Source organism: Loxodonta africana, chromosome 27 (genome assembly GCF_030014295.1).
Source record: "Loxodonta africana isolate mLoxAfr1 chromosome 27, mLoxAfr1.hap2, whole genome shotgun sequence".
Lineage (NCBI taxonomy): Eukaryota > Metazoa > Chordata > Mammalia > Proboscidea > Elephantidae > Loxodonta > Loxodonta africana.
The window spans coordinates 38,925,063-38,937,057 of record NC_087368.1 but is presented as its reverse complement, the minus strand read 5'-3'; the positions used below and the strand labels follow the sequence as shown (position 1 = coordinate 38,937,057).

At 47.7% G+C, this 11,995-nt stretch overlaps 1 protein-coding gene across 1 annotated transcript; it reads right to left on the bottom strand.

Moving 5' to 3' along the window:
• Window positions 1-1,152: 1,152 nt before the first annotated feature.
• EIF1B (eukaryotic translation initiation factor 1B) lies at window positions 1,153-10,194 on the bottom strand. Its single transcript, XM_003415693.4, has 4 exons — window positions 9,976-10,194; window positions 8,788-8,951; window positions 8,244-8,345; window positions 1,153-7,845 (listed from the first exon to the last, which is right to left on the bottom strand). Exons 1-4 carry the CDS (start codon window positions 10,004-10,006, stop codon window positions 7,801-7,803), a joined length of 342 nt encoding a protein of 113 aa, XP_003415741.1. The 5' UTR covers window positions 10,007-10,194; the 3' UTR covers window positions 1,153-7,800.
• Between the last annotated feature and the right edge of the window lie 1,801 nt (window positions 10,195-11,995).

Here is an 11,995-nt window from a genome sequence, read left to right as displayed (position 1 = left end):
CGAACCCCTAATCCTAACCCCTAACCCCTAGCCATAACCCTAAACCCTAAACCTAAACCCTAACCCTACCCCAACCCTTAACCCTAAGCACTAACTCTACCCCTAACCCCTAACCCTACCCCTAAAACCTAACCCTAACGCTAACCCCTAGGGCAACCCAGCAGGCTATGGCTGCTCTAGGCTGCCAGAAGTGTACTTAGAAAATTCTTTGGAGGCCCAGCCGGTAACTGCTCCATGAGGCATCTCAGAAGGGTACAGGGTGTAGGGAACGGATATATCATTTGATAAGTGCACACCCAGGTCCTGACCGCTAGCCAGGGATGAAAAGGTCTCTATACCGTGACAAGGAGCCCTGGTGGCGTAGTGGTTAAGAGCTACACCTGCTAGCAAAAAGGTCAGCAGTTCAAATCCAGCAGCCACTCCTTGGAAACCCTAAGGAGACAGTTCTACTCTATCCTATAGGGTCGCTATGAGTCCGAATCCACTCGACCCTAACGAGTTTGATTTCTGGTATACTGTGACATGAAAAGATAGCCACGACATATGGTTACGTGAAAAAGAGGGCGGTTCAAAACATAAAAACTTTAATTCAATAGAATTACCTTTTTATTGCAAACATGAATTCCAACCTGAAGTGGAAATTCACCTTATCCCACTCTGCTTGGGCCATTGCCAACCGCTTTGCCTCTTGGTCCTCAAGGGAAAGTCTCCGCGAATACAGAAACCTCAGGCAGTCGCCCTCGCCCCCGCCCAGCCGGCCGCCGACCTGGGCTGGGTCTAGAAGGAACTTGACACTCTAAGCACCTGCGCGAGGAGGTAGGCTCAGTCCGCGCCCACTGGGCCCTCTCCTTCCCGGATCCGCGGGAACGGGCACAGCCCGGGCCCACAGGTGAGCACGGAGGCGGTGCGGGGCTCAGAGTCCACTGTCTGGTGCTGCAAGAAGCCCACTGGAGCGATTCCAGAGACAGGCAGCCAGGCCGGTGACCAGCGAGCATAACAAGGTGAGCCAGTAGGTGAAGAGGCGCCTGCAGGGAAGAGCGTCCGCGGGCCACGCCCACCCTACCCCGCCCACGGGCACCGCCCGCCTGCCCACTGTGGCCCAGCAATCCCACTCCTTGGAATATATCCTAGAGAAATAAGAGCCTTTACACAAACAGATATATGCACGCCCATGTTCACTGCAGCCCTGTTTACAATAGGAGAAAGATGGGAGCAACCAAGGTGCCTATCAACAGATGGATAAATAAATTATGGTATATTCACACAATGGAATACTAAACATTGATAAAGAACATTGATGAATCCACAAAACATTTAATAATATAGAGGAATCTGGAAGGCATTATGCTGAGTGAAATTCGTTGCAAAAGGTCAAATACTGTATGAGACCACTATTTTAAGAACTGGAGAAATAATTTAAACAGAGAAGAAAATTTACAAGAGTGGGGAATAGGGAGGGAGAAGGGTATTCACTAATTAGATAGGAGACAGCAACTATTTTAGGTGAACGGTAAGACAACACACAATACAGGAGAGGTCACCACAACTAGACTAAACCAAAAGCAAAGAAGTTTCCTGAATAAACTGAATGCTTCGAATGCCAGTGTAGCAGGGGTGGGGGTGTCGGGACCATGGTTTCAGGGGACGTCTGAGTCAATTGGCACAATAAAATCTATTAAGAAAACATTCTGCATCCCACTTTGACGGGTGGTATCCGGGGTCTTAAATGCTAGCAAGCAGCCATCTAAGATGCATCAATTGGTCTGAACCCACCTGGAGCAAACAACAATGAAGAACACCAAAGATACAAGGTAATTATGAGCCCAAGAGACAGAAAGGGCCACATAAACCAGAGACTACATCAGCCTGAGACCAGAAGAGCTAGATGGTGCCCGGCTATAACCGATGTCTGTCCTGACAGGAAACACAACAGAGAATCCCTGAGGATGCAGGAGAGCAGTGGGATGCAGACCTCAAATCCTCATAAAAAGACCAGGCTTAATGGTCTGACTGAGACCAGAAGGACCCTGGAGGTCATGGTCCCCACACCTCCTGTTAGCCCAAGACAGGGACCATTCTCAAAGCCAACTCTTCAGACAGAGATTGTACTGGACTATGGGACAGAAAGTGATGCTGGTGAAGAGTGAGCTTCTTGGCTCTAGGAGACACATGAGGTTATGTGGGCAGCGCCTGTCTGGGAGATGAGAGGGCCGAGGGGGTCAGACACTGGCCAAATGGACGAAAAATAGAAAAATAGAGAGTGGAAAGGAGTGTGCTGGCTCATTAGGGAGGAGAGCAACTAGGAGTATATAGCAAGGTGTTTATAAATTTTTGTATGAGACTGACTTGATTTGTAAACTTTCACTTACAGAACAATAAAAAAAAAAAAGAAACATTTTTTGACTTATGTATTTGAATGCAAGAAACTGGACATTGTCTTCTCATCCACACAATGTACTGGGAACATTCCGGTACTTGTACCACAAACTGGTTTTCGATAAAACGTAAAACTCGTATTATTTTACGTACTTGAATGGGAGAAACTGTATACTTTCTCACTCAGAGAATGTATGAGAAACACTCCCAGGCTTTTAATAAAGGATTTTGTGTTAAGAGGTGAAAGTCCTATGACTTCATCTACTTGAATGAGAAAAACTAGATACTGGTTACTCATTCGCACAATGTATTGGGAACTTCCCTGTTCTTGTAACACAAAGTGTACTTCGAAAAGGTGTAAAACTTTTGACTTCATATACTTGAGTAGAAGAAAGTGTACATTGTTTTTTGGTAACAGGTAAAAACTCTTGACGTTACCTACGTAAGGGCTTTTTGGGAATCCAGTCATTACTTTTCTCAGATAAAAGTTCCTGGTCTACAGGTGACCTATGAGGAGGTATCAGCCAAAAAAAGCACATGACCTGTGAATTAGGCTACAACAGAGGTTTAAATTGAGAGGGCTGTATAGGTCATTTGTGTGTGTGTGTGGAAATGCCAGACTGTGTTGCTCAACAGGCGAGTTTAGGAAGAGCCTTCATTGTTTTCTTGCTTAATCACTCATTCCCTGCAGGCCATAAACAGAAGTCTGTGTTTCTATTTAAATTCCTCTTAACAGCACGTTGGCAGAGAGTGGGGGCGGGGGGTGTGGTTTTATATGTCCCCAGGACAAGACCACAAACGGATTTTATTGTCTCTCCCCAGTAAAAGCAAATCAAGATTTTAATAAATTGCAATAATAAAGGATTGGCTACATCTATTTCTCCTAACATTGTAAAAAAAAAAAAAAAAAATCGTAAGGACACCAAAATCCAACTTGTCAGCTGGCGCGTCACTGACAACCAAAACTCAAACCAAACCCATTACTAAGCACTTTAATCACTGTGCCATAGGGCTCTTCCACCTACAACTTAAACCTCCATAATGTACCAGCAGCAATCAAGTTTTTTTAAGTTACCACAAGGGGGTGGTAAAGGACTACCAAAAAAAAAAAAAAAAACTCCCATTGCCATCAAGTAGACCAACTCATAGTAACCCCAAAGGACACGGTAGTACTGCCCCATATTTTCCAAAGAGCACCTGCTGGATTCGAACTGCTGACTTTTTGGTTAGCTGCTGTAGGTCTTAAACACGACGCCACTAAGGTTTCCTAAAGGACTACATAAACCAAAAAAAAAAAAAAATTCCAACTCAGGGAAACCCTAATTGCCCTCTTCTCCTTGGGCCATCCCTCTCCCTTAATTCCTTACTTCCTCAATAGTAGTAATTCCCTGGGTACCCTGTTTTTCTAAGCAACTATCTTTGGTCAACCAAGTAGGACACTAATGGTCCCATTTAGTGTGTCTCACTGCTCACGTGCTGGTAGTCTGATCTGAACATCATGTTTATGTCCTGAGTTTTTACAAGTCAATGGCAGTAAAGCAGAGTAGCCGATTCTGACCAGACTGGGCAGGCCTCCTTTTTCCTACTTCGAGGGATCATAACCTAACCCATTCCTGTTGAGTTGATGCCGACTCACATCCACCCCACAGGACACAGTAGAACTGCCCCACAGGGTTTCCAAGGCTGTAATCTTTACATAATCAGGCTGCCACATCCTTCTCCCACAAAGCAGCTGGAGAGTTCCAAACACCAACCTTTTGGTTAGCTGCTGAGCATTTAACCACTGTGCCACCAGGGCTCCTTTCAAGGGATTATACCTCCCTCCAAATTCCTCTCTGGTGATGTCTTCCCTGCAGAATTTGTCACAGTTAACACGGATTAATTTTTGCTTCTATCTCCGCTCCCCAGTGTATGTTGTTCCTGACCAATGGACTGAGGAGGAGAGGTCTTGAAGTCCTGTTAAGAACATGTGAAGGAGACACTGAAACAAAGCCTGGAGTTAAAGTGAGCCTCCTTCTGGGGCAGGACAGGAGAGCCTTCAGAACCTTCCAGGCAAGAGCAGAGGGCTGTAGCTGAAGTTTAGCAGGAGGGCTCAGATCATTTAGATTCTGTATGGGATTTTGGGTTTAGCCCCTTTTATGCCACAAAAGTTCACTAGTTAGGATGGAGGTACCTTGACTCGGCATCAGGCCCCCAGGTGAGTCAATTTACCAGCAGCAGAGCTACAGCTAGGCAGATCTGCCACTCTCCTGCGATGTTCAAAACTAGACTGATGAGCTAACAGGTGAGCCACCTGACCTCGCTGGCATCCTCATGCATCAATGCCAAGCTTAAACTGCTTTTAGGTCCATCACGCACGTCAGATAACCCTCACAGGCCACACGTCATCCAAAACACTAATGCAGGGATTAGGACTATTCAAACACTGGCATTCCCCCCTCTTACCGGCACTAATTTCACTCTGGTTTTCCAGAAGTGAAAAAAAAAAGCATTTCTCGGATTTTTTTCCCCCATGTTTCCACTACCAGAAATGGAGGAAGTGCCTGCACGGTCACGTGGAAGGAGCTGTCGATGCTAAGGCATCCTGAATTCCAGCTGATTCACTGGGCCCCTCAATCCCAGACAACCCCATGTCGTCTGCCTGTCTGCTGCTGCCTGCCTGTCAAGTGAGCAAGCTTGTTGCAGTTTTAGTCACAGCACAGCCACGCCTCCTTCATTTGCTCATCCCACATGGCTTCCTGCCTTGGAAAAGGGACTCTTCAGGGGTCCCTGGAACATGTCTCTGTGGGCAAGGAGGTTTTCTCTTGAGCTGTAACCACACATTCCTTTAGCTGGGGCCCCACTGGGGACTGGTGGCACACAGCTGCCTAAGGTGCCATTCCACGCTTTCCAAGTTACTTTGGTTAACTGCCATCCTGACTAGGACTAGAACTGTTTCTTCCGTTATCAGTGGCCCTCTAAGGAAGTCAAGAGAGAGGCTGTTACTTCAGTCCCTAAGTGGGCAGAGCAAGCTGCTTCCTCAGGGTTTCCTCTCTGGCAGTGGGGGAAGGAAGGGTACCGAAAGGTAGAGGGCACTGCTGCCAATAACCCATCACTCCAAGCTGTGCCTCGATCCATAGTTCTAACTTCCTAATGGCTTCCTAAAGACTTCTGCCAAATTTACTTTCCTCTGCTCAATATTCTTCCGCTTTGCACCCTGAAGCATTGGCCACTGAAGAAACCGCAGATTAGATTCTTCCAATATGGGAAGCACAAGGAATTGCCCCATTTGGCTGTTGTTTTTACTGCATCTGTAAGATACAACCTTCCTTCCTGTTATACAAAGCCTCCCAGTCCCTTTTTCCAGTGGGGCAGACAAGAGCCATCAGCCCTGTTCCCATGCTCTCAAATACCTGAGGTTTCCAGCCAGGCAGCTTTACCCCAAGTGCTGATTCCATCCTCTGACTAGTTTCAGTAAAACTGCAGAAATCCGGATATCCTTAATTATGCCCTTTTCCCCACTGTGTCGCTCAAAGACAGTACGAAAGGGCATGTAGTCTACTAAAGATGGGAGCCCTACGGGTGATGAGTCTAACCAGGTCTCGGGGTTCGTAAGCTGAAGGGAAGACAAGGGCTCCTCACAAACTCCAAAGAAGGGAGATTACTCAAGGCTTTGATCCCATCTGACACAGGATCCCATACCTGACACATGAAGACCAAGAGCTTGATCTTTTGATCAGAAGGGGCCTTTTCTTCCCAGCTAGGAAGCATCCCTCACCCGTCAACTTTCTTTGTACAATAAATCTCATCTTAACAGATAATTTTTCTCTGGCCACTAGCTTAGCTCTCAACAGATGTATTCAGACAACATTTTAATGTACATATTAATATAACTTTCTGCTTTACAATTTCCATGGCACCCTTCAATTAGAGGTATAATTACAACACGTTATGGGTAGAAAAGCAGGGGTTTCTAAGTAAGTTGAAGATTATCCCAAACATCTTGATCTTTGTGATAAAATTACATTGTTATCTACCAAATTTGACACTATGTTCTGTTATACTCACCTTTTATAGTCTATCTTTCTTGACTACAGGTAAGACGGAGTGGAAAAAGGAGCAGAACCTATTACTTAGGACCCTGAAGAGGCAAACTCCGTAGGAGCTGTTTTGCTTTTTCCAAAAGCAGCAGCATCAGAATACAGGGAAGGACTTAGCTGGTAGAGAACGTAGTCACCCAAGTGATGGACACCATCGTTAGCTCACTGCATTAAGCTAAATAGGACACAGTTACGGATGCCCTTCTTTACCCCGGCTAAATGGTTTTATCGGCTTGTGTAACTGAGCAAATAACTAACGTTCAGTAAGAAACGGAAGCCTGGTACACAAGAAAACGAGCTGCACGCACCTCATTATTACAAACTACAAGTCACGTTATTACTTTTTCTCCACGTATTGTCAGCCATGGCTCTCCATCCGCTTCCCTCCGGTGAAACACGTACCAAAACCCACGGTACAGTGAGTGTGGCTTTTTTATCTGGAAGCCCTGGGCTGGCACTCCAACTCTGACACTTTCTAGCACTTCTAGGGAAGTTAACCTGAACTCCAGTATATGTGAAATGGTGATAACACCTACCAGCACTAGGCAGGGCAGTTCCCATAACTAAATTAAATACATTTTATACTAGGAGCCCACTGTAAATACCTGGCACTTAGGGACAGATTTATGTTGGCAACACAGTAACAATCAATAAAACACAAAAAACAACTCTCTGCTAATAGTGAAGCTTAGACGCACTCCTTAAAAATTAAACATGACATTCTGACACGTTTGATGACAAGTTTTAGTTGGACTGCGAGGAGCAGTGGCTCTGGCTGAGTTTCTTTCTTGCTTCTATTCTTTTTAGTCAGTAAGTGAAGAACACAGGCCACTCAAGTGTACATATAACACAGGGTCTATCTTTGGGTTTACCAGCAGCTAAAGCAACTTAGAAAGAATACTTTGCAGACTGAGAATTCCAATCATGAAATACAAAACATGTATGTATATGTAACTTGCTTAGACTTGAGAGCATAACTGCTCAAAAAAGGATTCAGTTTTTTTTTTTATTGTTAAGCTGCAACATACGTGGTTTAATACAACAAAAAAAAAACATTTAATCAAGTGAAAACTAAAACTGAACAATAAACACTCAAAACAAAATCTTTTCCATTGGAAACACGTTAAGATGAATACGGGGTTTTGTTACCATCTTACTGCAATTTTCTTATGTGTTACTAGGCTACATACCCCGTGTCTTCTGTAATCATGCAGATGTGAATGCAAGCTTGAATGATTAAATAAATGAAAAGTCCGTTTACTGCAGAGAATCATTTCACAAGGCAGCCAAACTAGGTTTAGAGAACAAAATTATTCAAGAAATTCTCCACGTGTTTAGGTTCATTTTAAAATCCATGAACCTTAAGCTGTTCCTCCTTGACAATGCCAACCTGCAAAATAAAACCTAATTTAGCAAAATCACTCAGAGAAATAAATAAATTCATCCTTAAGACAGCACAGAGGAGTTGTTAAAAAGAATCCTTGTTCCTAACATATTCCAACACTTAATACTTGGGGCATACGCTATTAATGACAATTCCGCACACATCTGAGAACCTTTACCTGCCAAGAAACACCCTGCACAGACATAGGAACTATCAGGTCATTCTAATGATGCAGAAAAAAACTGGATTAAAGTCTTTCTGCCTTCAAATTAAATACTATTATTTTATTTAGCTGATTTACTTCAATCACACGTTCTTTACAAAATAGGAAATTATTAACGTTGCCTTTAAATACAACTTTACAAGAAATCTCCAGGTTGCACATAAAGCGCCCCATCACTTACCTCCAAGAGAAACTGGCAAATATTTTTTCTTTGGTCGCCTTGAAGCTGAATAACCTCCCCGTACTCAGGATGTTCAATCACAGTACCGTTACAGGCAAACTTCTGGAGACGTACATAAATTGGACCAGATACAGTAAGTTCCACCATAAAACTAAAATTAACTATTTCAGTATGTTTGTTTTTATACACTTAATAAGCAGGTCTCGTCCCTGTAGTTCTGAAGCCCTCTAATTAACTTAAAAACAAATTGGCAGGTCACATAAAACTCTAACCGATTTATATGAGACATCAAGAACTAAATATTTCACACTGTATAAAGTTTTACTGCTTACTTAAAAGTCAGGTAAATCTCATTTTAAAATGGGACTCCCATTCTGGGAGAATAACCAAATATCTGGTTGTCAATTTCAAGAGTGAACAAAGCTTTCTTGGGTCCAGTCATTTCATACACACTGATATATTGAACTAAATATGAGAGCCGTATCCAATTCAGAGGTCTGCATCAATAACTAAATTTGTGTCTTTTTCTCTCTAACACCCTTACCTTTTTGAAAGCCTTCACCAGTTTCTTTTTGTCGTAATCATCTGCGATGCCCTGAACAGTCGTCAGTGTCTTCCTGCCGTTCCGCTGCTGGATTCTTATGTGGATGTAATCTTCAGTCCCTGCCGGGAGTAAGTCGTCACCCTTAGTTGCATCAGCAAAGGGGTCTACAAACGGATACGAAAAAATCCAAAGCAAAAAGATATAGTTTAGTGCTTTCCAGAAACAAAGTACGGTACAAATCCAGTCAGTAAGCAAGGCAGGTTCTGGTGTCTATGCTTTTTTGCAGGGGGTATAGGGAAGAACAGAAATTCCGTTGCTGTCGAGTCCATCCCGACTCACAGCGACCCTGTATGAGAGTGGGGTATTGTCATAGCCTCCCACGTACCCCATCGCAAAGAACAGAAAAAAACAAGGAGATATACCCGTTGTAACGTAAAAAGAAATAGTTATAGGTACGCGGTCCTCTAAGGAGAATAAAGAGATGTTAAAACCTTAATCTTATATGCACTATAAAAACATGCGTCATCTCGATTACATTCTCGTGTCACCAGAAAACATCCAAATGTGCCCACTGTAGTCATTTCACCCTAACTACGCCCTGGCCGCCCAGGTACAGGTGGGTGGGTGTTAGACGTCCACACTTCGACCCCACAAACCACCAGACAAGCAAAGCAGACCGGACCACTGAGCCCCGCGACGGGCCAGGGGCCTGGGATCTGCATCTCGGTGACCCCAAGGCCGCTCAAACACGGGGCCCACCGCTGGTGGGGGCGCATCCCCGGGCCCCGCGGACGGGGGTCGCCGAGGCCTCCAGGGACCGGGGTCACGGGGGTCGCGGGGTCACGGGCGGCGGGGAGCCGGGGTCGCGGGGTCGCGGGCGGCAGGCGGCCGGGGTCCACGCAGCGTGGTCGGGGGGCCGGTCATTCGGTGGGGGGCCGGGGTCGCGGGGTCACGGCGGCGGGCGCCCACGGAGCAGCGTCGGGGAGCAGCGGCGGCGACCGTTCCTGGAGCCGGTCGCCGGGGCCCCGTCGCCATCTTCCGGGCACCGAGACAAAGCCCACTCGGGGGCGGGAGGGCGGAGGCGGCCCTCGGGTGCTGCCCCGGCGGCGGCCCGGGGAGGGCGGGCGGGGGCGGCCAGACGGCCGGGCGCGCGGAGAAGGCGAGGGGCGCGGCGGCGGGGGCCCTTACCGAAAGATTGGAGGTTCTGGATAGTGGACATGCGACACTAGTGTGAGGCCGGTGAGGGGATAAAACGCCCGCGGGGCCCGCCCGGATCACCGTGTCAGGAGGCTGCAGGGGCGAGGAAACGGAAATGAGTGCGGAAAAGCTTCGCCTCGGGCTCGGACTCGGCTGCAGCGTCTGCGGCGGCGGAAGCCGGGAGGAGGCAGGAAGAGGCGAAGGAGGAGGCGGAGGAAGAGGCGGCGGCGGCGACGGAGGGGACGACGCGAGAGAAGAGGCGGCGCTGCGGCTTCTCCCACAAAATGGCCGATTGGAGACTATTTAGTCGCGCCCACCGCCCCTCCCACGTGACCCCCTGGCGCCAGGAATCTTGGGATTTGTAGTTTTCCGGAGGCGAGAGAGCCAGGAAAGCCTGCAGCCCTCGGGACTTCCGGGACCGCAATTCCCGTCAGGGAGCGCACCCGCTGGTACCGGGCGTCCTGGGGGCTCCTGGCCGGCGGTAAAGGTCGTGGCGGCTGCAGATGCGGCCGGAACCGCAGCCTTGGCGCCGGGCTTCGTGCCCGCGCTCGGGTCCTCCCTCCGGTCCCTGTTCCTCTCCGGCGGCACAGTGGCGGCACGGAGGGGCGGGAGCTGGAGAGATAATGGCCATCCGTCGCCCTCGAAACCGCGGGTGATGCAAGTAAAATCGAGGTGTCTGGCAGGCGCAAAACAAGCCCCTGACTCGACGGGCGCCCCTCAGCACCTCCTGCCTCGAAATTTGAGCTCCCGGTTCAGGTCAGGAGCCGTGCTGGCCTCCGTTAAAGTTCGCGGTGGGAGTCGCCGCCCTCGTCGTGCTGACCTCTGGTTCCCTAGCGCAGAGGTTCTCAAACTTCAGCTGCGTCTGTTTACCGAGGCTCGATGCTGAGCCTTAACCCCCGAGTTCCAGAAGGTCCGGGCTGTGGGCTGGAAATTTGCAGTTCTAACAAGCCACCAGGTGAGGTTGATGCTGCAGCGCTCACAAGCCACCAGGTGAGGTTGACGCCGCAGTTCTAACAAGCCAGGTGAGGTTGATGCTGCAGCGCTAACAAGCCACCAGGTGAGGTTGATACCGCAGTTCTAACAAGCCACCAGGTGAGGTTGATGCCGCAGCGCTAACAAGCCACCAGGTGAGGTTGATGCCGCAGCTCTAACAAGCCGCCAGGTGAGGTTGATGCCGCAGCACTAACAAGCCACCAGGTGAGGTTGATGCCGCAGTTCTAAGAAGCCACCAGGTGAGGTTGATGCCGCAGTTCTAACAAGCCACCAGGTGAGGTTGATGCCGCAGCACTAACAAACCACCAGGTGAGGTTGATGCCGCAGTTCTAACAAGCCACCAAGTGAGATTGATGCCGCAGTTCTAACAAGCCAGGTGAGGTTGATGCTGCAGCGCTAACAAGCCACCAGGTGAGGTTGATGCTGCAGCGCTAACAAGCCACCAGGTGAGGTTGACGCCGCAGTTCTAACAAGCCAGGTGAGGCTGATGCTGCAGTTCTAACAAGCCACCAGGTGAAGTTGATGCCGCGGTGCTGACAAGCCACCAGGTGAAGTTGATGCCCCTGATCAGGGATCAAGCTTGAGAACCACTGCCAGCTGGTGGGGGTCAGGCCTGTCTCAACTGAATCATACCAGAAAACTAGCCTGTCACCTCATCTTGTGTTCCTTATATGCTTGAACACAGAGCCTTGAACTGGTTAGGTGTCAGGTATATCTAGAAGGTGACCTCAGGAAATAGGTTAATTGATAAAGAGACAGGTACTGATACTGAGGTGTCTTCATCTCAAGTCAAATGTGCTCCAACTGAGAAGAAACAAACCCAGACTTTAGGAATGGGCTCACCTAGGCAGGTACTCAACTATCAAACTTGGTTAGCTTTCTGGAAGCAAAGAAATAGACTAAAATTTAAAGATTCTTAAATTTTTTTTTTTTTTTTGCCTAGCAGTATTGTGAAGACTATGAACCCCTTTCGGTGAATGTTTTTAAGTGAATAAAATAACAGGTTTATAAAGGAAAC

Bases quoted from the DNA above. Each gene is read 5' to 3' on its own strand.
- EIF1B (XM_003415693.4), bottom strand. From the start codon at position 10,006: ATGTCCACTATCCAGAACCTCCAATCTTTCG. The intron at 8,952-9,975 runs GTAAGGGCCCCC...ATCCGTTTGTAG, and splicing joins CCAGAACCTCCAATCTTTCG to ACCCCTTTGCTGATGCAACT. The intron at 8,346-8,787 runs GTAAGGGTGTTA...GTACGTCTCCAG, and splicing joins TGGTGAAGGCTTTCAAAAAG to AAGTTTGCCTGTAACGGTAC.